Source organism: Ictidomys tridecemlineatus, chromosome 13, assembly GCF_052094955.1.
Source record: "Ictidomys tridecemlineatus isolate mIctTri1 chromosome 13, mIctTri1.hap1, whole genome shotgun sequence".
NCBI classification, from domain to species: domain Eukaryota; kingdom Metazoa; phylum Chordata; class Mammalia; order Rodentia; family Sciuridae; genus Ictidomys; species Ictidomys tridecemlineatus.
In genome coordinates, this window is record NC_135489.1 from 98,244,284 (window position 1) to 98,267,683 (window position 23,400).

Consider the following 23,400-nt stretch of genomic DNA (forward strand, 5'->3'; position numbering starts at 1 on the left):
TCCTGGAGGGAGGAGGCGGACACTGAAACGCTGGGCCCTGGACGTTTACCCTTTCCCATGGCCACTGAGTCCTGGAAGAAGCCAATGGTGGAGCTCCGGGTAACAGCGGGTCCCAGAGCAAGAGGATAAGTGTGAACACTGAGCTCTGAGCTTCTCCCAGTAACAAGGAGTTCCAGATTTCTTACAACTGCCTTCCTGAGTTAACATTTTAACCCCCCGCACAACTTGGTCCCTGACTGACCAAAGGGCATGTCCGAGGTCTCCAATGATTAACTCACCCTCATTGTAAGCCATAAAACCCAAACTCCCGTAACCCAGGGGCCGTCTCCATCCCCGGAACATGGGGCCTCCTGTGATGGGTGGATTGACCTGACTGCAGAATCCAGGAACCTGGGTGATCTGAGGTCTGCCTCCTGTCCCCTGTCTCTTCCTTTGTGGGCCACCAACCACAGCTGTCTCGTGGCCCAGAAGTCATGCTTTGCCTAGGGACAATGTGGTTCAGAGCGAGATTTTTAGATTTTCTCATCTCAAGTGATATCTACTATTCAGATGAATTATTGTTGTTTTATGTCCTGAGTCCCCCGTGTTAAAAAGAAGGAAAAATGTCACTGGTCTCTGACCTCCTTCAGCCTGGCCAAGCACAGGAAAAAGGTCCTGTGGAGAAAAGGAAGAGGATGCCCCATTCAGTGTTCCCTCCTCTCACCTGATTTGAAAAGCACGCACACCCGCGTCTCCTGTCAGGAGCCTGTCCTTGGCACTCTGCACAAGGGCAAGGCCAGAAACCTCTGTGTCCAGGGAATACACGGGTCATTTCTTCACTATTGTTGGGCACTTTTGTCGTGGGCCTTCAGAGGACTTTGACCATCAGACACAACCTAAAAATGAACAACACCTTATAACAGGTCTAAGAATTTCTGTGTCGGAGGAAACGTCTTTTCAAGGAAAATTATAATGATTGTCACTTGTTTTTAAATTAGGCCACTTAAGTTTGGTGTTTTAGTCATGGTTTTTTTTGTTTTTCTCTCCCCACTGTGACTAAAAGACCTGACAAGAACAATGTAGAGCAGGAAAAGCCTATTTGAGGCTCACAGAGGTCTCAGTCCTTGGGCCCAAGGTGAAGCTGAACCTCATGGTGGAAGAGTGTAGCCGAGGGAAGTGGTTCACATGATGACCAGGAAGGAGGGAGGGAGAGAGAGAGAGAGAGAGAGAGAGAGAGAGAGAGAGAGAGAGAGAGAGAGAGAGAGAGATCTCCACTTGACAGTCACAAATAAACACCCCAAAGACACCGTCCCCAATGCCTACCTCCTCCAGCCACACTGACACGAGCAAAGGACGGCGGCGAGGTCCTCCGACCGCTCCCGGGTGGTCCTGAAGTCACGGCTGCCCCTGCCCCAGGTAACCTCTCCCGGCCGACGATCCGTGTCTTGAAAGAAGAAGCCGCCACACGCGAGATGCCTTTTCGAATGCCCGGTTTATTCACTCCATCACATCACATCACACGAGGCACAGGAACAGAGGCTGGTGGGACGCAGTTCGCTCGATGTTGACCCACACATAGTGAGTCTGAACTGGCCAAAGAGCTCAGCCTTCCTGGCCTTTAAATACTATAGTTGTTTACAATACTTTAAACCAAAAACATGTTTATTCCATAATTTCTATTTCTTATCCTATCTTAACAGATCGTCTCTATTACATCACATCTTGTTTACATCTTTGTTTATCTTAGAAAATCACACTTGTTTTGTGCTAAAATACCTCAAAACATGTTTACCTTTTATCCTTATCTATTTCACACATTTTCTAGCTTAGGCACCTTTCTTCATCACAACATGTTTACTTCAAACTCTCCTGTCCTTTGTTTATTTCAAACTCTCCTGTAACTCTCCTGTCATTCCACCCCCTTGATACCGAGACCAATAAAAGGGGTGAAGGTATCAATGACTATCCATCAGGCGGTGGCTGTATACCACTGCATGTTAAACAGCCAATGACACCGTTATCCTGCAAAGGTGTCCAAGAATTATTACTGTAACATACAATGATTGCATCCTGTAGAGGTGCAAAATCCTACAATACACAGCGGGAGATATTGAACTAAAGAATTCCAAATTTCACAGCACACAGGGTAAGGTACAATGCTAGGATAGTTTTCCAACATGTGTCGCAATTGTCCATCAGTTATGTTCTTCAAAAGTATTACTGCTCCGTGGCATACTCTCAGGGGTCCCGTTATCTCTGTCTCTTCGTAGAGTGGAACTAGTGGTACCGGAGTACTCGGAGGTGTTTTGGTCAAATTCCAAGCATGTCTCCATAGTTGGTTTTTCTTTCGGCGACCCAAGATTCTTTCTATTACTATCCGATCCATAGACACGTTGTTGTAAAAACACCTATCAACAAGTAGATATAGCACAAATTAAAGAATTAAAACATTTGTTGAAATGTCCGTCATTGTTGGGAATAGAAAGGGTCCATGCACATTGTGAGATATCTTTTTTAGGTGCGGATTTTTAAAAGAAAAATTTTGTGTCATGTCCGAATGAGCTGGCCACTTTGTTCATGCAACACAATAAATTGGGCGAAATCGGGCCCTCGGGGCCAGGGATAAGTATTACCCTTTGGGAGGCTTGTGTTCAAGTCTCCTGTCTTTCTATATTGGTTGCATGCAAAGGGAATCAAGTAGCCCCTGTCTTAGGTCGTCCACTGCCCTTGTACTACTTACCCGTTTTGGGGAGGCCCCTTCCCCTGTTTTAGGTTGCAGTACAAGCGTGGAAGTTGCCCGTCACTGGGTACCACAAGATCAGCTCACTTATGATTAGGACATTATTATTCAATCGCCACCTTTTTGCAGGACCAATAACTATTCTCAACAGACATGGCTATTATTTTTACTGATTTTTCAACCAAAAGTACATATCAAAATAAATCTGCATCAAGAAAATTTTTTCCTACATATTCTTGATATAATTTCGGTAAGTCCGCGTGTCTAAGCGTATAGTTCCACATGTGTACAAAATAAGGAAGAATAATTTGTCTCCAGCAAAGCGTTTGCAAATCTAGTGGATTGAATGGTGCTCTATTACAGATTGCTCCTGGTCGACACAAAGACATTGTCGAGGATATGGCGTCATCATCCTGCCTGAAAATAATGATACTATTAATATACCATGCCCATGGCCATCCTCGTACATTCTGTTCTCGATGTGCCGTTCTCATACATTCCGTGAATATTCCCATCAAAAACTTATTATGTTCCGGGTATCTTTCGTATTTGGACACTTCTCTTCGATGTATCGTCATGTACCATTGATGAGTCCATACATGGCGTATAAACTCGATGATTGACGGAACTCGAGGTATCTTGTCTTGTATCTCTATATGTAGAACACAATGGCTTGGTGCCCAAGTATTCACCAAGTGGAGCAACAAAGATAGCGTGTCCTCATCATAACATTTTAATGCACCATACCAGAAAAAGTTACGTACATGAAAACTCAAGCATAGCTCACAACTTGCATAGTGCAAAACCTCATTCCGCTCTGCGTTTTGTGTACGACGCGCAGACTGTCTTCTGCGTTTCCTATGCTTGTTCATGGTTCCTGTAAAACATTTGTTTATCAAGCTTTACAACTGTCTTTCGAGTAGTTCTCTTATTCACTGCCAAACAAATCTTAACTAATATTACTAGAAGGAAAAATAAACATACGTAGAAAAGAATTTCTTTAAACCAATGAAAAGGATTCCATCTCATTATACACGTAAAATCTGCATGAACTAACTTCCTGAAAAATCCCATCACAGAACAGTCATAAGTATACTTAAAGTCACGTGGTATTAAATATCCTGAGTCTACCAATACTTTAACCTTATGTGTTTCACCTTGAAACTGCTGTATCATCTTCGTAGTTTGGTTATGAACAGCTTCTATGATTTTACCATGTTCTGCAAACTGTTTGTTTAGGGTTTCCACTGCTTTCTTTGCTTCCTCATATAGTTGAGATTCTGGAGGAGGTGGTACAAATACGTGTAGACCAAATGTGTGATTGGAGATAAAGATGACGTCTGACAATAGTCTATTGGTGTAATCTGGGTCTGTGGAGTTAATTCGTCGGAATGGATGTTGTTTACGAGTTGCGTTCATGTGTTCAATCATCATAGTGTTATAATGTATATGGCATCCTGCTTTCAATGGTAGAGTTTCATTATAAGTGATGTTTTGCCATCTTCTTACCATATAGTCCATGGGATGACATGTCAGCAATCTGTAGTTACCTAGGTCCATCAAGGTGCTTTGTGGCATAGAGATTGTTACGTCCGATGTTAAGGGTTCGTCTGATACTAAGTTGAAAGCAATCATCGTTGATTTACCCAAACTGTAGGTTGCATCTGCAGAGACATAGAATGATGTATCGTTCCATGTTAGCCAATAAAAAGTTTCGTATGGTAATAACCATGTATCTCCGACTTTACGTGGTACTGGTTTTGTTGGATATCCAATAACCGCTGATGTTGTAGATATCTGCCATAGATGAATCACACAATCTCCCATATCACAATGCGAGTCTTGTGTTGGATCTAATACTGTGAAAGAAGTTGCTGTTTCCATACCTATACCTGTTTGGAACAAAACTCGTAAATCTTCTAATGATGCCTCTAACATTGCTGCTATATGAGCACATTCTTGGTTTGCTTCTAGATGCTTCAACCTTGATTCAAACATTTCATTTGTCGTTTGTACCACTGTATTGAGGATATCAATTTGTTTCTTTAGCATTGCTTGTTCTATATTAATTCTATCAATTAGTATTGATGCAGAGTGTAAATTTTTCGATATGCCTGCAATCACTGATGCTTGTTTACCTTGTAAGCTCTTTAATGCACTAATTTCAACTCTGAGTTCTTCTGTCATTGCACCGGCGATCAATGCTCCAAGAGCAGCTCCAGCGATGAAAGCACCTACCGCTGCTAGCTGTAACGGACGTCGTCCTGCGGCATTTCGTGCTATGCTGTAAAATAAATCTGGCAGTACATATTGCCATTTTTCTGAGCCGCATACTTCGGTATCCCTGAATGCTTGTCCAAGTGAGAGCCGTAGTCTCACTGGTTGGATCTCGGGGTGCACCAGGAATCTCAGTGGTTGTCTTAGAAGTGGTAGATATGCTGGGGCTTCAGTGGTTGTCATTTTTGCTTTTGGCGGGAACAAGACACTTCTAGGGTAGTGGGCTGTCACCCACCCCCTGGTTTCGTTGAATCCTCCTCTGTATATTAAACATGGTTTGAGCGATTCGGGTGTCACTCTGCAGTCTTTCATTGTCATCTTATAAGCATATATTTTATGATTTCCTGCATAACTGTCATAAATGTCCGTTGTATTTCGTAAGACATCATGAGACACAATGTCATACATCCACCAGGAATTGTCATCTTCTAATGCTGGTAGTAGCATATACCAATAGTATGGCAGTTTTCCTGTATGTATTACGTTTTTCCATTTGGAAAAGTCCATGCCTGCCGTCATCCACCATCTCAAAGTCTTGTTGTCTGCAGCTTCTACGTGATACCGGATCTTAGTGTCCCATAATTGTGTACTTGGACATCCATCTTCTGATTCTACATCATCATCCATTACATTCTTCTTTGTTAATAATGTTACTTCGTCTATTTTTGGATATTTGTATGTTAATGCTGTTGCCTTTGGTTTCAATGTGTGTCTCACCGTAGATTCCCAATACGTTGTTATGTGGGAAGTATTGACTGCATCCATTGGGATGTCATATACTGACACATTATCTTCAATGGATCTGTGAACTCCATGTATTATGGCGATATTGGATGGGAACCATCTGCAGTTGGATCTTTCTAATGCTATAGGCACTCCTTTTGTGTCGTTGTAGATTCTCTTCTTGGCCATCATAGGTATACTGATATTATGTAGGGCGTCTCTAATTGTTGAGTTAGATATGTTAAACACAGGTATTAAAGATGACATAAAGTGATCATAAAATTTATATGATAAGTCTGAATATGGCTTTCCATTTTCTGCCAATGCTGATCCGTTGAATGAATAGTCTACTTGTAGGAATGACACGTTCCATTTTATTCCTTTATGTATGTCTGTTGGTGTGATTACTAAAACTGGTTGCCATGGTGAGTCAAACGCTTCATGTGTTTTATTTCTTATTAGATGTATATGTGTTGCATTAAGTAAAACAGTATGATCTTCTTCTGGTATGCAGTTCTCCTTTGAAAAATTGTAACACCATGTCCAGTTCCACATGGGATTTTGTGTTCTGTTCAGGATTCTATTATTAGTCCAGAATGATTGATTAAAGGTTACAAACTGATTGTTACAGACGTCGGAATGTCGTTCATGGCATACACCTTCGTTTATTTCTGTTGTGTCCCATTCCTCTACTGTATTCTTGAATGCATATCGTCTGGTTATGTTATGATATAAGATCCATCCTTCATGGTGGAACATGGGAAAAAGTGGTGTCTGCCACGTAGGATCTAGTCTGGAAGGATGCAGGAACATGCATGGTACTATTTGCGGATAGGACATTGTGTCCATTACTTGTCCTGCTACCTTATACCAATACCTGTATTTGCAAAATTTTATCAGTCCTAGGTCATAAGGAAAACATACGCGTCCTATGAATGCAACACCAGTTGACCTATTTTGCATTTCTCCAAAAATACTGCGAACACACACATAACCTATATTTTTAAGCTTACTTGGTGGTGTATACGTCCGTCGTGCCATATTATGCGTAAATGGCTGTGGAATTGGGTCAGTCAATACCACTGGTGATCTCCATGTTTCTGTTCCTAAAGTCAGCACTTTCCACCAGTCTTCCACTGGCATGAATGATGTGTTGGAGATATGTACGTCTGAGCGATATGTAGACAGGATGTCAAATGCACCAAATATCGGAAGGTTTGGAAAATCTGCAACGCATGTTACAAAGTCTGTGTATCCCAAAGTTTTGTTTTGCAAGTCATCTAACCAGATTGTCATCTTATGATCTTCAGAACTCATCAAGTCCAAATAGTCCTGTAATTCTTTTGGACAATAGGCTCCATATGGTTTCTTTAGAGCTTCTGGCCATCTTTTGACTGGTCTTGCTCCTTGCAGATGTCTTGGACGACTATACCATTTGTTAAGCACTTCTTGGGACTCATCGTAGGGTAGGAGGTCTATTCCCATAGTTGTTGTCTTGATAGTTGTTGTTGTGTCATCATCAATTGCGCTGTCATTAGTGCGGGTAGCTTTCCTGTCGTCTTCTATCTCGTAGGAGTCGAAAGAGGAATGAGAGGCTTCATCTTCTTCGTATTCATAATCAAATGCATGATAATCATTTTGTTGGTTACTTGCCCACGCTTGGAACGGTAATGCAGGTATGCTGATATCTGTAGCTTTTTTGCAAGTGAAGAGATCGCTGTCATCATCTGGTTCCACAACATATATTTCTTCTGCAGGTCTTTTCAGCAAGGCTGCTGTAGCATTGTATTGTGTTATCCACGTACTTTCTTTCATTTTCCGGAAATGATACACAAAATGTGGTTTCTGTGCCCATTGGTCCAGAATGGCATCCATCAGATGGCATCGCAACGGGTTAGTTTCATATGCATTCGTGTATCCACCTTCTGACACAGTCCTGAATAAAGGTGAATAGATGCCTGTAGTATTCCATTCGTAAAATGATGTACAAGATGTCGGTGCATAATGTCTGTTAAAGTGGGTGCAAAATGCATATTTGTGATAGTATAAGTATTGAATTGCTGTTAGATTCTGCAGAAACTTTCTTGATCTCCAGTATTGTGGTATTACAGTGCCATTGCTTACCTCTTTCATAGACTGTGGAAACTGTAGGTATTCTTCTACCCATCGCTTATATGACCATTGACTTTTTGACAAACTTTGTGACTCAATCCATTTCCATGCAGCAGTTGTATCAGTAGGTTTAGTAGTAGTAGAGATGGTAGTGGTGGTAGTAGTGCCAACATCAGCATCATTACTGCTGCTAGCATCACTATCAGTGCTAGCAGTGCTGTCTGTTGTTACACAAATAATAGCAAAAAACAATGTCCAGCGTTGAAGCAGCATAGTTATTATGTTAAGATGTCTACCAAAAACACACTGTATAATTAAGTATAACACATCTCATAACATTTTTCACTTTTTCCTCTCCTATGGATCCTATACATGTATTGTTCTTATGTTTTTGCCACTCATTACAATGAAAGTATCCAGATAACAAGGCACAACCATACACAACAATGATTATGAATAGCACAAAGCTCCAGATCTGTCGATATACATTATCTCGTGCATACATCTTTATCTTTAGTTAGCCTAAGGTCTCCTTTACTAGTTGATATCCAAAATGTATTTCCTTGCCCATCGGCAATGATTTCACCCTTAGTTACCTTTGTACTGTTTCTATCTTTAATCCATACTTTTGATGCACGATTCGATGGTTTTTCCTCGTCCTCCTCCTGATATTCGATAACTTTGTTGAACACTTCCTCAAAAGGGGAACTCCTATGTAGCCTCTGCCTGCAATTAAGTTCAAAGACTGCAATTAGCAGGGCCTTTTCAAAAGGCATCGTGTCCATTAACATATGTAATTTTGTTTTTAGTAACCCATTGAATCTTTCCACTGCACCTGCTGCAGTGGGGTTATAAGCCAAATGGAAATCCCATGAAATTTGTAATACATCTGCCAATTTTTGAACACGTGCTCCAGTAAAGTGAGTTCCCTGATCTGAGGCTATGCTCCATGGACATCCATATCGGGCACACCATGTCCATACACAATTTATGGTGGACGTTTGGTTTGCTTTTGTACATCCGTAAGCCATTCCAAGGCCTGTGCTGCAATCCACCATATTACATACATATTTTCCATTTCTCAATGGCCCAATATAATCAATCTGCACTAATTGGTTAAATCCTGCTGGGGCCGTTCTTGTGCTTGGTGGATTACGTCTAAACCTGCTCCCACTGGCTGCACATTTTTCACAGCCAGTGATAGCTTGTTTACATTTATTCCAGGTTGTCTTAATATTTCTAGAATTGAACCATTGGTACAGACCATGTGTTCCAATGTGTCCAAGATTTGCATGGATTTGTTTAATTTCATCCAATGTGATATCAGATTCCATTGGTGGTTTGACCACATGCCAATTAGGTTTACGTTTTAAAGTTAATTTTGTATCAGAGGCTTTGTCTACCTCCCATTGGTTTGGATTTCTCAATTTAATGGCATTTACTCGTATTGGAATTTTGCTTAATTTATCAGCGATATCATTATTCTTAGAAATACTATCCTGGCGTCCCGTATGGGCGTCCACGTGAGTGATCAGGATTTGGATTGGAGCTTCTGCTAACCATTTCCATGTATCTTTTCCCCATACATCTTTACCATTTATTGTAAAGTCAGTTAATTTCCACTTTGCTGACCAAATTGCAATACCATTACACACTGCCCATGAATCTGAAAATATATGTACATATTTTACTCCCTCCTTTATGGATTCTTCCACCGCGAGGCGGACTGCTAAGAGTTCAGCCAATTGAGCAGAATCATCTGAACCTTCTTTAGATAGAATTTTACCATCACGGGGCCTAAATGCAACTGCTTTCCATTTTGTTTTCTTTCCTATCACTGCACTGGAGCCATCCGTAAACCAGGCATTAGCATGTGTCTCGGATGCTCCCCATTTTCCAATGGGTGTTACTTTTGGTTCCACTATTGGGACTGGAACAGGCATCATAGGCTGGGCGTTTACACTTTCAGTTAATTTTGTAATTTTTGAACTTCCCATCATTGAGGTATCTTGGGCTAGATTATTTATATACCATTTCCATTGCATTACTTTCCCTTCAATTGGTAGCCCTGTTAATGCATTATCTGGCATCTTAGCCCAATCTAATATAGGCATTGGGCATCTTATCATCACCTGTCTATTGGATATATTAAACCCTAGAGACTGAAAAGCACAATAAGCTGTCCAAACAGTTTTTTCAAAGAAAGAATACTTATTTTCTGCATATGGGAAACGTTTGGAGTAAAATCCAACTGGTTTTGTCTGCCCGTGACTCTTTGTATAAATGCCCCAGTTACCAAAACCATTGGCGAATACAATGTCTAAAATAATTATTTCTCCTGGCTGTGGCACATATAATTGGGAAAATGTTTTTATATATTCAATTGCCTGACGAAATGCAGTTTCTTGTGCATCCGTCCATACAAAATCTGATGCTTTCCTTATTATTTTATATATTGGTGCCAATAATACTTGTAGATATGGAATGTGTAGTCTCCAATATCCTAAAATTCCTATTGCTTGCTGTGCCATGGCTTTGTTTTTAGGTGATGCTAGGTTTTCTATCTTGTTTATGACGGTAGGTGGCACTGTCGGACCATTAGCGTTCCATACGATGCCTAGATATTTTACAGAGGCGCTCGGTCCTTGAATCTTCTCTGGGTTTATGCTCCACCCTGCTTCCACTAGGGTCTTTATTAGCATATCTTTGGCAGTAGTTAGGGTCTCTGTATTTCTGCCAGCTAATAAAATATCGTCAACATACGTCCATATTTTAGTGTCTCTTGGTAATTGTAATCTTCCTAATGAAAGTTGTAAAGCGTTATGTGCTATGATTGGACTATTTTTATATCCTTGTGGCACTCTTGTGAACTGGTATTGTACTGAGTTCCACGTAAAAGTTGTCATTTCTCTACTATCCTTATGAAGAGGTACAGCGAAAAACATGTCACTTAGATCTATAGCACAGAAGCATGTGGGCGAAAAGTTTCTAATTTCCGTATAGATACTGTCAATGTCAGGCAAAGAACCCGGCATGGTAGGAGTTAACTTATTTACATTTCTATAGTCTACTGTGAGTCTCCACTTCCCGTTTGGCTTTTTTATTGGCCACACTGGGCTATTGTAATGAAAAGATTGAGTTTTTTCTATTATTCCCTTATTCAACAGGTCCTTAATGGCCTCTGATATTTCCTCATGACCTCCCTTTATGGAGTATTGTTTTGTAAAACAAGGTGGTATTCGTGGCAGCTTTACGGGCTCAATTATCACCTCTGGAATGCTGCCTGCATAACAATGCTTAATTCTCTTGATAGGCAACCATTCTCCAAATAGCATTCTTATCTCGTCTATCCCTAACACTGAGTGTGGTACTCCACCCACCAGGACTGACACTTCCATTTCCTTATCATAAACCAGCAGTTTTACTCTACATCTCTTCATGGTTTGGATATGCCCGGACACTCCCTGAACATTTACATTCTCTCCTTCTATTTTTCTATTTACAAAATCATTTCTTATAATAGTTACCTCGCTTCCAGTATCCACCAGAAACGAGTCTGAACATGTTTGTCCATCTATAATAAAAGTTAGCTGAATGAATGGTCTCGAGTCTGCATTCCAAAACGCACTGTATTGAAACGCGGGTCGCCGAGGCGATTTTTCGCTGGCCACCTGCGTGCGCTTTGAGGGGCTTGGTATCGGGTTTCTGTGTATCTTCGGTTGTAATTTACCCCTCCTATCTGGTTTTCTGATTGTTCCCGGGGGTTGCTGTCTGGACCCCGTATTTTTAAGTTTGTAAATTTCTGTCCTTGCCATTTTTGACCTGGCTTTAGATTGCGATAATCTCTCCTCCCCTGACGCTGCTGTTCCTGGAATGGCCCTCTGAAGGGGAGCCGACGCTGGCCAGGCGTGACTCCCCAAGAGTTTTTTCTCATGTACGTCAGGGTAGCTTCAAAAGACATTTTATTTTCGATCTGTAATTCTCTATGCTGTTTTAAAAATTCCACCACATCCCAAAGGTCTGTGGCTCCTGCTAGCATCGTGGAAAGGAGTACCCGATGCTGTTCCGGTGCCCCCTTTACTATTATTCGTCTGAGCATTGGGTTTAACCTACACCGTAGTGGCGGTCCTTGATTCTCATCATAAACTTTGCAGAAAACTCCCAGTTTTTTTACCATCCTTATACCTTCCGTCGGGGTTTTCCACTGGACCTTGCCTTCAAAAGCCCCTAGATCTAATTGGGGAATTCCTTCTCTCCATGCGCTAGCTATCCAATTAAATAATGTTTTTACTTCTAATGGCTCTTCTTCAATCATTCTTTGCATCGCCTCCATCACTCCGGGGTGGTCTATCTGAATATTTACTAATTGCATTTCTCGCCCCGAGAGTCTGAGGCTTTCTCCTCCTTTTGACCACACATTATATAAAAATTCTCCATCAGTTGATCCTTTCTGTGAGAAATCCTGTCTCAATTGTAACATTTCTGGTCTAGTCATATCTCTAGTCTCTACTATTTGTTCCAACCCGTCAGGGCGTCCCCTGCTGGGCGTGGAAGTCTTAATAATTGATACAGGCTCTGACTTATAACATGGCTCATTATCTATGATATCTTGTAGGAAAGGATTTTTGCATTTCTTAAGCGCTTCCTGAACCAGGCGTTTTCCTTTAAGTCTGTCCTCGTCTACGTCATTAATGATCTTACATAAGATTCCCGGGATTTCACGTTTATTGGCCCTTTCTATTATTGGTTTCACTATCTGTGGATTGCTTAGGGCTATTTCCACGGTGGTTCCTTTTTGGAACTCAGGCATTTTCGCCTGAACTATCCTCTCTAATGGTCGCCATGGCAACTGAGTTTCTAGCTCACTATCACTGTGTTCTGAATTTTTTCTTTTTAGAGTACACTGTTTCAGCTTTGCTATGGTATCTCGTATGCCCATTTTACTATGCTGAAGTATATTCTTATTTTATATAAAGACCAATTCCACTGGATCCAGCTATACGTTTCTATATGGTTCAGGAGTTTCCCCAAATGCTCCTCCCACTTCAGTTGAGCCCAAATTCCTATCCTTTCTTTACACCAGCCCATTCACATGGGGTCCGCCGTCACCGTAAAGGATTAAGCGGGTGCGCTCCCCTCCTCATTCCGCTGGGTTCCCGGGTGCCGGACTCTCACGGTCACTTCGGGCCACAAACGGAGGTCGGATTGTGAAGGTGCGTTTTGGGGAAGGCACTTACCCCTCTCTTTCCTTGTGCACTCTCCCGATCGAATCCTGCCGACTACGCCAGCTGACACGAGCAAAGGACGGCGGCGAGGTCCTCCGACCGCTCCCGGGTGGTCCTGAAGTCACGGCTGCCCCTGCCCCAGGTAACCTCTCCCGGCCGACGATCCGTGTCTTGAAAGAAGAAGCCGCCACACGCGAGATGCCTTTTCGAATGCCCGGTTTATTCACTCCATCACATCACATCACACGAGGCACAGGAACAGAGGCTGGTGGGACGCAGTTCGCTCGATGTTGACCCACACATAGTGAGTCTGAACTGGCCAAAGAGCTCAGCCTTCCTGGCCTTTAAATACTATAGTTGTTTACAATACTTTAAACCAAAAACATGTTTATTCCATAATTTCTATTTCTTATCCTATCTTAACAGATCGTCTCTATTACATCACATCTTGTTTACATCTTTGTTTATCTTAGAAAATCACACTTGTTTTGTGCTAAAATACCTCAAAACATGTTTACCTTTTATCCTTATCTATTTCACACATTTTCTAGCTTAGGCACCTTTCTTCATCACAACATGTTTACTTCAAACTCTCCTGTCCTTTGTTTATTTCAAACTCTCCTGTAACTCTCCTGTCACACACCCCACCTGCTTTCAGTTCCCACTCAATTAATCCATCAGGCGACTAATTCACGATGGCTTTCTTAACCCAATCATTTCTTCTCTGAACCTTCTTGCACTGTCTCACACGTGAGCTTTTGGAGGACAACCATGACATTTGGATTGAGAACTTACAAAAAATTTTAAATAATTTTCCCCTTAAATAAGTTAGTTCAGAGCCTGTTGTTGTGGTTCAGATACGTGGTGTCCCCCAGAAGCTCCCGTGGGAGGCAATGGAAGAGAGTTAAGAGGTGAGATGATGGGGTTCGGGGAGCATTAACCTCATCAGTGCTTAACGCTGATAGGGACTGACTGGGTGGTGACTGCAGGCAGGTGGGGTGTGGCTGGAGGAGGTGGCCCCTGGGGCGTGCCTTGGAGTGTTTTGTCCTTATTGTGCAGAGCTCTTGTGGTCTCTGCTTTCTGGTGCCACATTTCCAGAATCCTCCTCTGCCACACACTTCTGCTTCACCTTGGGCTCTGAGAAACGTGATCCTCCATCTATGGACTGGGACCTGGGAAACCATGAGCCCCCAAATGAAAACTTTTCCTCCTCAGAAAGTGTTCTTGTCAGGTCTTTTGTTCACAGCAGCAAAAAAACCGACGAAAGTGTTTTTTTTGTTGTTGTTGTTTTTTTGTTTTTTTTTGTTTTGTTTTTTTACTTAGGTGTTTAAGCACCGAGTTAAAAGACATTATTAGAAAGCTCATTTTGTCTATGACGGCACAAACCAAAACTCGCTAAGTTAACGTGTCTGAATTCCTACGGCCTTCCTATACCTATCTGGACTCATAAATCTGACTAATGAAGCTTTTCTTAATCCCTTCAGCACCTCTTAAGACATTAAGAAATTCCACTTATAAATTAACTGCTGCAAACATCTGAATAGGGAAGCTGTCAGGAACGAAGCTCCGTGATTCAAATGCTGTCGCCACACTCCTAGGATGCACCCACACCACAGGACTTTGGCCACAGATTTGCTCATTTCTTCATTCCTATTTGAGCGTGTACGCACCTAAATCAGGGAAAGAGAATTGTCATCTCAGGCATGTACAGCCACCAAGAGAAAATACGCAAGTAATCACTTGAGAAATTAGAATCATCTCCTGAGACTTATTTTAAAAATCGAAGAATATTTCGACCTAAAATGGCATTTGTTACATTTAACACGTACTTATGTTAATAGACACTTCAACCTTACATTTTCTTGTAGTGTCGTTTCTTTTACATGTCGTTCTCTTACAATCTCTTTATTTTTTTTTTTTACTGAAACAATTTTCACAGATTTTACCACAATCCCTTTTATTTCCTGAGTAAAATGACAATACTTTACATTATGGCAGAGACTGGTTAGTTGGCTTCCAAAACTCATGACCTCTGTTTCCTAGTCTACAGATAATTTGTATTTCCTCGTTTCTCTTGCAGTAAATTAGTAGTGTCGGTGACACTGAATTCTAGCCTGTAAAATGTGCACAGAATTGATGTTTGTTTCAGCCTTTTCCCCTTTGGTTGAACGGAAATGTAATGAAAGTCATATCGAAGGTGCAAATCAGCCACTAACTGGATCCTTGCATGACCACATGGAAGAGAGCTGCACCCAAACCCACCCAGAACAGATATAAGTAAAGAAACACTTTATTTTTTTTTGTACTTAAATCCACTGAAAAGTGGAGAACTATTTGTTATTGCAGCACAATCGACCTTAATTAATATACCCTGTACAGAGTTCAACAAATCCCTCAGTGATTGATTTACACTGATGGACCTATTCAGTAAGAAATTAGTGTGAGATGCACATGGTTTGGGTTGATCTCTATGCAATATTTCTGTAAATTAAAAGTCCTTTTTTATACCTGCCTTTAGGGTTTGTCACAGTAGTTGAGTTTTTGAAATCTCATCCTGAGCTCGTGCATTTTCACTGAATTGTTATTTTCTTTGTGCTGTTCCAATGGTTTCAACATGGCAATGGAACAATTTTGCTCATTCCAGAATTACTCTGGATGTCTTTCAAACTGTGCTTACTTCTGCCAATAAAAAGTCTAGTCTAAACATGACTCGTTCTGCTTATTGAAATGCCCGTAGCCCTTTTCCAAGAAGCTATTCTTTTCTGTTAGTGGAAACAAATGTCATATTACTTTAGCTGAGCCCAGGTAGTGGCTGACTTCCCTTCTCAGTCATTCTAGAGGCAAAGCTAGAAATGAGCTATTTTAAGAGCAGGTGAGTTCACCTTTCTATTTCCATTTGAACTGCAGGTTCAAGTTTTATTTTCCTTGTCCTTTCATACACAAAAAAATCTCTAATGCCTCATATTCTGAACTTCTGTTGCAGCAACATCCTTTAGCAAATCTGTCATAACAGGCCACATATTATTCTATAAAATCATGAATTTGAACTCAAATATTCTTGAAAGTTCCTAAATCATAATTGGAGGCCCATATCTCGGCTCTTGGGTGTCTCAGCATGGGTAGGTTTGGGCTCCTTTTTCTTTTATGGTCCTATTATATGTTTTTTCCACGAACAGAAGTGAATGTTTTATTATGTTCCGCTTAAAATTATCCCCATGTTCCCCAACTTATCATTGACAAACAGGGACAAAACCATCACTAGTCATTTCTGTGGATTTCTATGGGAACAGGCACAATAATAACAATATAAATCTTATTTCTGGAGACTTTGAATTCTCATTAAGAAATGGAACAGTGGCTATTTTTTTTCCTCTATTAAAATTAGAGTTATATTTTGGGGTTAGTGAAAGGAGGAGGTAGGACGTGACTCCTTAGTGACCAGATTTTCTAGAATAGGATTCCATTTTCTGATGTACAGTTTAGCATTCTTGAGTAACAGGTACTTGGAGGGAGTACAGGACATGGCAAATCTTAGGAAGAAGAAGCTGTCCTGAGATAGAGGCTGCCTTTCTGGGACCTGCCTTTATGGGGACACGTGGGAAAAGTTAATGAAAGGAAGCTGTCGTCATTCAAACCTATCAGTCATTCTTTTGTGTTTAATTTTCACATTTAGCTTGACAGTAACCATCAATAGGAAAACTACAGGAATGTAGACCACATTAATTCTGGCTTTAGGTCTCTAGGTACCAATGTATACAGTTGTAAAGTGTAATCAATATGGTAGCTCAAATAGGTAAATAAATCTCAGGGGGATCTTTGACATCTGATCAAATGGAACGCATGCTGAATCACACCAGAAAGGGAGAAAACAGCAAAGTGCACTTCTAATAGAGGCGAGCAGAAATAGTTCTCTTGGTAGAAATATGGCCCCTCCTACTTAGACCATTGTTGAGAGTGGAAAGAGAGATGTCGTTAGTGGGAAGAACAGGAAAAGGGCTTCTTGGGGAGGAGGTTATGGAGAGTGCCTTGTTTAAAGGTTCTAAACCTGACCAGAAACAGGATGAAAGAATGAGGAAGGAGAACTTCAAAGAGAAATGGTAGAATAGATCATTCAGCAGAAAAATCCATCAACTGCTTACTCTCTGTGGTGACAACAGTTTTTTTCTTGTTATTTTTATTTTTTATTATTTTGTTGTCATGAAGCGGTTGAAATATGAGGGAAATATCTATCTTGTTCTTATTTGTCATGTTTAAGAGTGACGAGTATCAAGGAACATCTTTAGATCAAAATGGTTTTGTTCTTTGGATCTTGCAATATATCAGGAAAAAAAAGGTGGGGGTACATTTTGGGCAGGCGATTCATGGACAATAGACTTTAGGAAAGCAGATTTGAGATATTCCATGAGACCAACTGGCAAGACCCTATGGGCAGAGTGTCTGAGAAGAAATACTGGCCAGAGTGGGTCCAGCCACATAGCATTTGACATAGCTGTGTCTGTTGGGGAGTGCACACCCAAGACAGTCCTCATCACACCTGCAGCGAGGCTGCTGTGTAGACAGGACTGATGCCCACGGCTCACACATGGGAAGGCAGCAGTCAGATTCTACCTTGTGACACTCTACAAGACGGATTTGTTCAGTATAGTACATGTCCAGCATTAAAACATCTAACATTAAAGTACTAATAAGATGGGAAGAATTTTGTAGTTTTAAAATCTATACTACCTGTGAGAAATAGAGTTAGGTGGTCCATACATTTTTAGAATATAGTATTTAGCCTTAATTAGGACGTAAGAGCCAATGATATCCACTGTAATTATAGCCCCTCCCTTTTCCCCGCCCCCAATTTTAAAAGTAGCCAATCACGTAGCTTGTAGCACTGAGCTCCTCCAATAAGGAAAGGGGGGCGTGCTGCGGTCGGGATAAAAGCAGGCACCTGCTCGCCCAGGTGCGCTTGCGAGCCAGGTTCCTGCGCTGGCCCCTGGCCGGAGTAAAGCTGGCCTTGTACCCCTTGGGAAATGGACCTAAAGCCACCAGAGTCCCGGCCTGGCGAGGGAATGGCATTCTGCTTCTGTCCTGATTGCCAGCCTAACCCACCCTCTGCTGGGTCTGGCACGCCCTTCTCGTGCCTTCCATGGAGTTCAGCCTCAGGGTCGGCCTCACCTCCATTGGAGGTCATCCTCCCCCAGGGTTTATTCTGCAGACATTGTCACATACTGCCTCTGTCCATGTGGGTCCTGAGGGTTTGTGTATTTTGACTGCCCGTCACTTCTCACTGTTCTGTCTCAGAGATGCTTTGTCATTAAAAGATTGTCTTCTCTTTGGAACCATCAGAGTGAATTCTGCAAGGGTACCCAACATGGAGACGCTCAACGATCCAAGCAGAGAATCACCGGCTTCATCTCCTGCGTCTGAAACCCGAGTCGGCTCCTACCCGCACCCGCCTCCAGGTCCACACCCACACACTGGCTTTTAACCAGCTTCCAAGAAGCCTGCACCTTGGTGGTGTCTTTTATCTTTCTTTTCTAGCTGTGATCTGTGCATTCTCCATTTCTTTCATCTTTCAAAGTGATGTTCTGTCTTTTGATGAACTTTTTTTCCCCCCTAATGGTCTTTCTTTGATTCTTGTTAGTGCCTTTTCTTTCTCTGTAGCCTCAAACTTCCTACCAGAAGATGCTTCTGGCATAAGTAATTCCTACTAGCAGCAAATCTGAAAAGACTTTAGAGTCTCTCATTGAGTTGGAGGAAATGTGAATAAAATTAAAGGTTCACTTTTCTCCACTTCGACATAGGTGGCTCATAAGGCAACCAACATCGATCAGTCAGGTGGTATGGAAGACAACCCCCTTGCTTATTATATGTTTCAGAAATGGTACACATCCTATCCTGATAGGCATGTCAGCAGAGCTCCTTCAAATAGATTTTTTTTTTTTTTCTGGGTGGGATACAGGGGTGGCTAATGTTATGGTTTTCAGTCATTTCTTTTCTTTATTTTGCTTTTTTTTTTTTTTTTTTTTGGTAACAGGGATTGAAGCCAGGTGAGCTGAATAACTAAGTCAAATCCCCTGCCCCTTTTTAAGTCTTTTTAAATTAGCCCATGTTGGCCTCATTTAGGTAATGATAGACCCAACCTGATCTTTTATTAAATTGGGAGCCCTCTCACCACAAAGCCATGAAAAGCTAATTTCGGCTTTACTATAAATTACTGCAAATTCTGAACCTGCTTGGAATGCCTGCCCGTGCCTTGAACTCACCCATGCCTGGCTCTCTGACCAGATAGCAGCCCTCTCTGAAACTTTAGTGACACCTCATAAATATTGGCCTTCCCTGGCCAGACAATGACCCTCTCTGAGGCTCTAATGGTCTTCATAAATTCTGATGTTGGGGCCAGCAAAAAATGTAAACTACCATCAGTGTGATGCTTGTCAGAGTTCTGTTATCTGTAACCCCCCCTTTGTGTAATTTTCTGGGCTATAAAGCTGGGCTATAGGAAAGGTGGGGCTGCTGTCTTGTTCCCACCGTTTTGGGAGGAAAAGGCAGTCCAGCCGGTCGAAATAATAAGCTTGCTTTAATTTGATTTTAATTGGAGTCAGTGGTCTTTTCTTGCGTCCTGGTCTAACAGTAAGCCACTGACTAGAAGGTGAGGCTGTCTGAACCAGGGCTATGAATCATCATAGATCATGTCTGCACCAACATATTGGTTCTCTACATCCTTAAAAATCCAAAAGGAATAAAGATGGTCTGACTAGGGGCTGCTGATGGAGGCGGCACACACAGCTCTCTCTAACCACAGTGCCTCTCCTTTGGGTGGTGTCTGTGCTGGTCCTTTGGTCTCCTGTCCTGGTGGTCTTTCTGGGGCCTCACTCTGGCTTTGGTTCCAAGAGGGCAACATCTCTAGGCTTGTGGACATGGATTCACCCTTTGGGCACTAGGAGAGGCGAGGCTCTGCTCTCACTCTTGCATTTGAGAAAGGGTACTGGGTTTATAGAAGGCTGGGTTCTTCTGTGCTGTATGCTGGATGCTCGGTGGGGTGATTTTCCCTGGGTGTGTGGTTTTTCACACGCTCCTTGTGATTGGCAGTAGGCACTCTAATACGTTGATGAGACTGATCCTTGATTTGATCAGTGCCAAGACATTGACTCTGCCCGTCTCATTGACCTGGCTCTGGGTTTTACGCAGATGTACATTAGGCCACTCTCCCATGTGGGTGCTGAAAAAATCCTGTGGATACCACATCATTGGGATTTAGGCTCACAATTCAAGCACCCAGACACTCTAAATCCATCTCTATCTTGAAGTCTAAGTTTGCAATGCCTTATCCTATACCCAAATTCATATTGCCACAATCACATACTTTTAAATAAACTAACTTTCTTACTATCCAAGGACTCCATGCACTTTCTACAAAAATCCCTGGATAAACCCAACACAGGTCCTTATCCTGGAAAGGTGTTAACTTTATATTTCCTCTCTTTCAATGGTCCCAAAGGCCTCTCCAGCTGGATAACTTCATGGTCAATATCTATGATGAATGTCAATATTGCTTGTTGTGTTTGCTCTTTTATTTCTTCTGCTTTCACAGGTCCTTTGGTATCCTTCAGAGATGACCTGGCTTCTATACCCTTGAGAAGGAACATCCTTATTCCTAGCAGATCTCCTCTCAGCACAGGGCCCTGCTGAACCCATAGTGGTTGGTCCCCACAGTCCAAATTCTTTCCTCTATTGCTGGGACAGTGGGTCATGTCACTAAATATCCTGAATATCTTGTGGGTTTTATTTTATTCAATTTATAATAAAAATGAGTGATACAAAATCAAGATAGTTTGTAGTAATTTGTCATTGTAAATTTGTATAGTAAATTCTCATTTTCCTCTAGGTTCTGATGTTTGTGAGATACCAAGAAAGTTTCACCCCTTACTACTATGCATATCATCTCAGGGGGTTATTATTTACCCCTTTTGTGGGCTTTTCTTGGGTTAATGCATCCATACTCTCTTAACCCCATTGACTCTACTTTTGATATTGTCTAACACAGGAGTGGGATATATTTCAGTGATATAGTTCTTTGACCATTTGGAGCTAGTCCCTGAGCAGTATTATTTTCCATTTATTTCAACCACCAATTCTTCAGGTATTTATTACTTTTGTGGTCAGTAAGCATTTCAGTTAGGACTTTTACCGTTGTTGGATTCAAACCTCTGGAAGTTCTATAGGACACCTCCTAACTGCTCATTCCTTAGCATTAAAGGTGTGGCCTATCTTGATTCTTTGGTGTCCTAGGGAATGACTTTGGTGCCTTAGATGGTGGAGACCAGGCTAAGTCAATCAGTATACTCTCTCTGTTTTTGTGATTCAATCGCAGCTGTGAAGTTGTTTATCTGCCCAGTTTCACTAACTTATCTTCCTGGTGACATCTTTCCTATTGTGTGCCCCTTGGTTAGTGGGTATACATTTTCATGCTGTCATTATGATATATTTTGTTTTTGTGAATATTTATGTCCTTTGACCCCACCATTGGTAAATTTGTTCCAAATTTTCAAATTTTGGATGGATCTATCTGGTTAGTACTTCTACCAGTTGGTTAACTTATGGTATTATAACTTGAATTATTTATTTAGTTTCTCACTTAATTTTTATTTAATTGTTTTTTGGAGGGATACTACTGGGGATTGAACTCATATACCTTGCATATAGCAGATAGATCCACCAAAATCACAGGTAGGACACACAAACACTTAAAGTCATAATTCCTGAACTTTAGAGTTTTTCTTAAACCTTCGGAGTTCTTCCTGTTTAAGTAATTCCTGTTAAGGAATTACTTAAAATCTACTCATCACCCAGTTTCTATGTACAGAGCTGGAGTTCTGCATTGAGCAAAGGCCCCACAAATTGATTCTCTGGAAACACACTGGATCACACCTTTCTCTCTCACTCACTCCACTGGCCTTGTTCCCATTGAGAGTGAGTTGCACCAGGCACCTTGTGGGTCTTGATCCTCTCTATCTGTTATATCTGGAATCCCCCTCCTTTATCCAGGGTTCTGCTCACATATTCTCCAAGAAGGAAGAGACTCCACCTGGGGTATCTAACGTAGAATTCGATTTTTGTGGTTGAAAAAAGAATGTGTGTTCCAGTTGATTGCCGACTCTGAATGTACTTGTGGTTGATAAGAATGACACACTCGGGTATTTTAATTGTGCTATTGAAATCCTCTCTGCACTTTCTAATTGCTTTATGTATCTCATATATTCATTTTAGACCAAGAGAGTTATCTCTCCTGCTAGGACTGTGAATTTTTAATTTTTTTCTGAATTTGTCTATTTTTTCTACATATATTCGGAAGCTATGTGGGAGGTGCAGGTATATTCTTAGCTCACATACTTACAGGTAGCTTGTAGCTGATTATCAGTATAAATTTTATCTTTATGCTTTTAATGCCTTTCTTCCTTATCTGCCTCTTTTTACTTTTTGATTGTTTTATTGCTTTTTTCCTTATAAACAAAATAGCAATTTTTAAAATATTTAATCAGGGCTGGGGATATGGCTTAATTGGTAGAGCGCTTCCCTTACATGCACAAGTCCCTGGGTTCAATCCCCAGAACCACCACCAAAAAAAAAAAAAAAGTAATCAAAGAATATCTGTGAGGACACATTTCTCACCCACACATATTTATTTTGAATATCTATATACTTACTCCAGCCATCTTACATATGTTTCTATTTAGTGTATTTTCTTATTTTTTTTCTTTCATTTTTTTTCCTTGACTGGACTTGACAGAGTTAAGTTTTCTGAGTTTTTTTTTCAATGTCTTGAATGTTTCAAGTCCTATTTCTGATTTTATAATCATGGTCATTAAATTTTAATACATATTTGATTGTAGCTTTCTCTAAAATCTGCAAGTAGTCAGAGTTGACAAGTCTTCCCTTTATGGGACGGAACTCTGGGGTGTCTTTGCTTCAACTTGGAGCCACAGCCTATGCAATCATCTTGAAGATGTGTCAACCAGTTTCTGGCGCTTACTGATTTGTGACTGAATTCGCCTGAATCAAATTCCACGTTACTCAACTCTTAAGTTTTGCTTATTTTTTTCTTTATCTACCTGGTATTTGTATTTCCAGTCTACCTGTGAGGTCATGTTCAGTGTTGCTGGCATGCAGTCTACAATTTAGTTCACAAGTTTCTGACTTCCTTGTATATTAAAAAAAAAATCATGATTTTTTTTATCCTGAAAATTATTCAAAAATTTAATTTCAAAACTATGTACCCTTAGAACTCTGAGCAGATTTTGTTAATGCATTCTTTCATAAGATCGTTTTTTTTTATAACATAAAAACTACATGAAA

At 41.1% G+C, this 23,400-nt stretch overlaps 1 protein-coding gene across 1 annotated transcript; it reads right to left on the reverse strand.

The window, feature by feature from the left end:
• Positions 1–3,577: 3,577 nt before the first annotated feature.
• On the reverse strand, positions 3,578–13,688 carry LOC120888062 (uncharacterized). Its single transcript, XM_078029840.1, has 2 exons — positions 13,069–13,688; positions 3,578–8,557 (listed from the first exon to the last, which is right to left on the reverse strand). The coding sequence occupies exon 2, from the start codon at positions 8,102–8,104 to the stop codon at positions 3,578–3,580; it is 4,527 nt and encodes a 1,508-aa protein (XP_077885966.1). The 5' UTR covers positions 8,105–8,557; positions 13,069–13,688.
• Between the last annotated feature and the right edge of the window lie 9,712 nt (positions 13,689–23,400).

Excerpts from the sequence above, each read along its gene's own strand:
- LOC120888062 (XM_078029840.1), bottom strand. The coding sequence starts at position 8,104 with ATGCTGCTTCAACGCTGGACATTGTTTTTTGCTATTATTTGTGTAACA.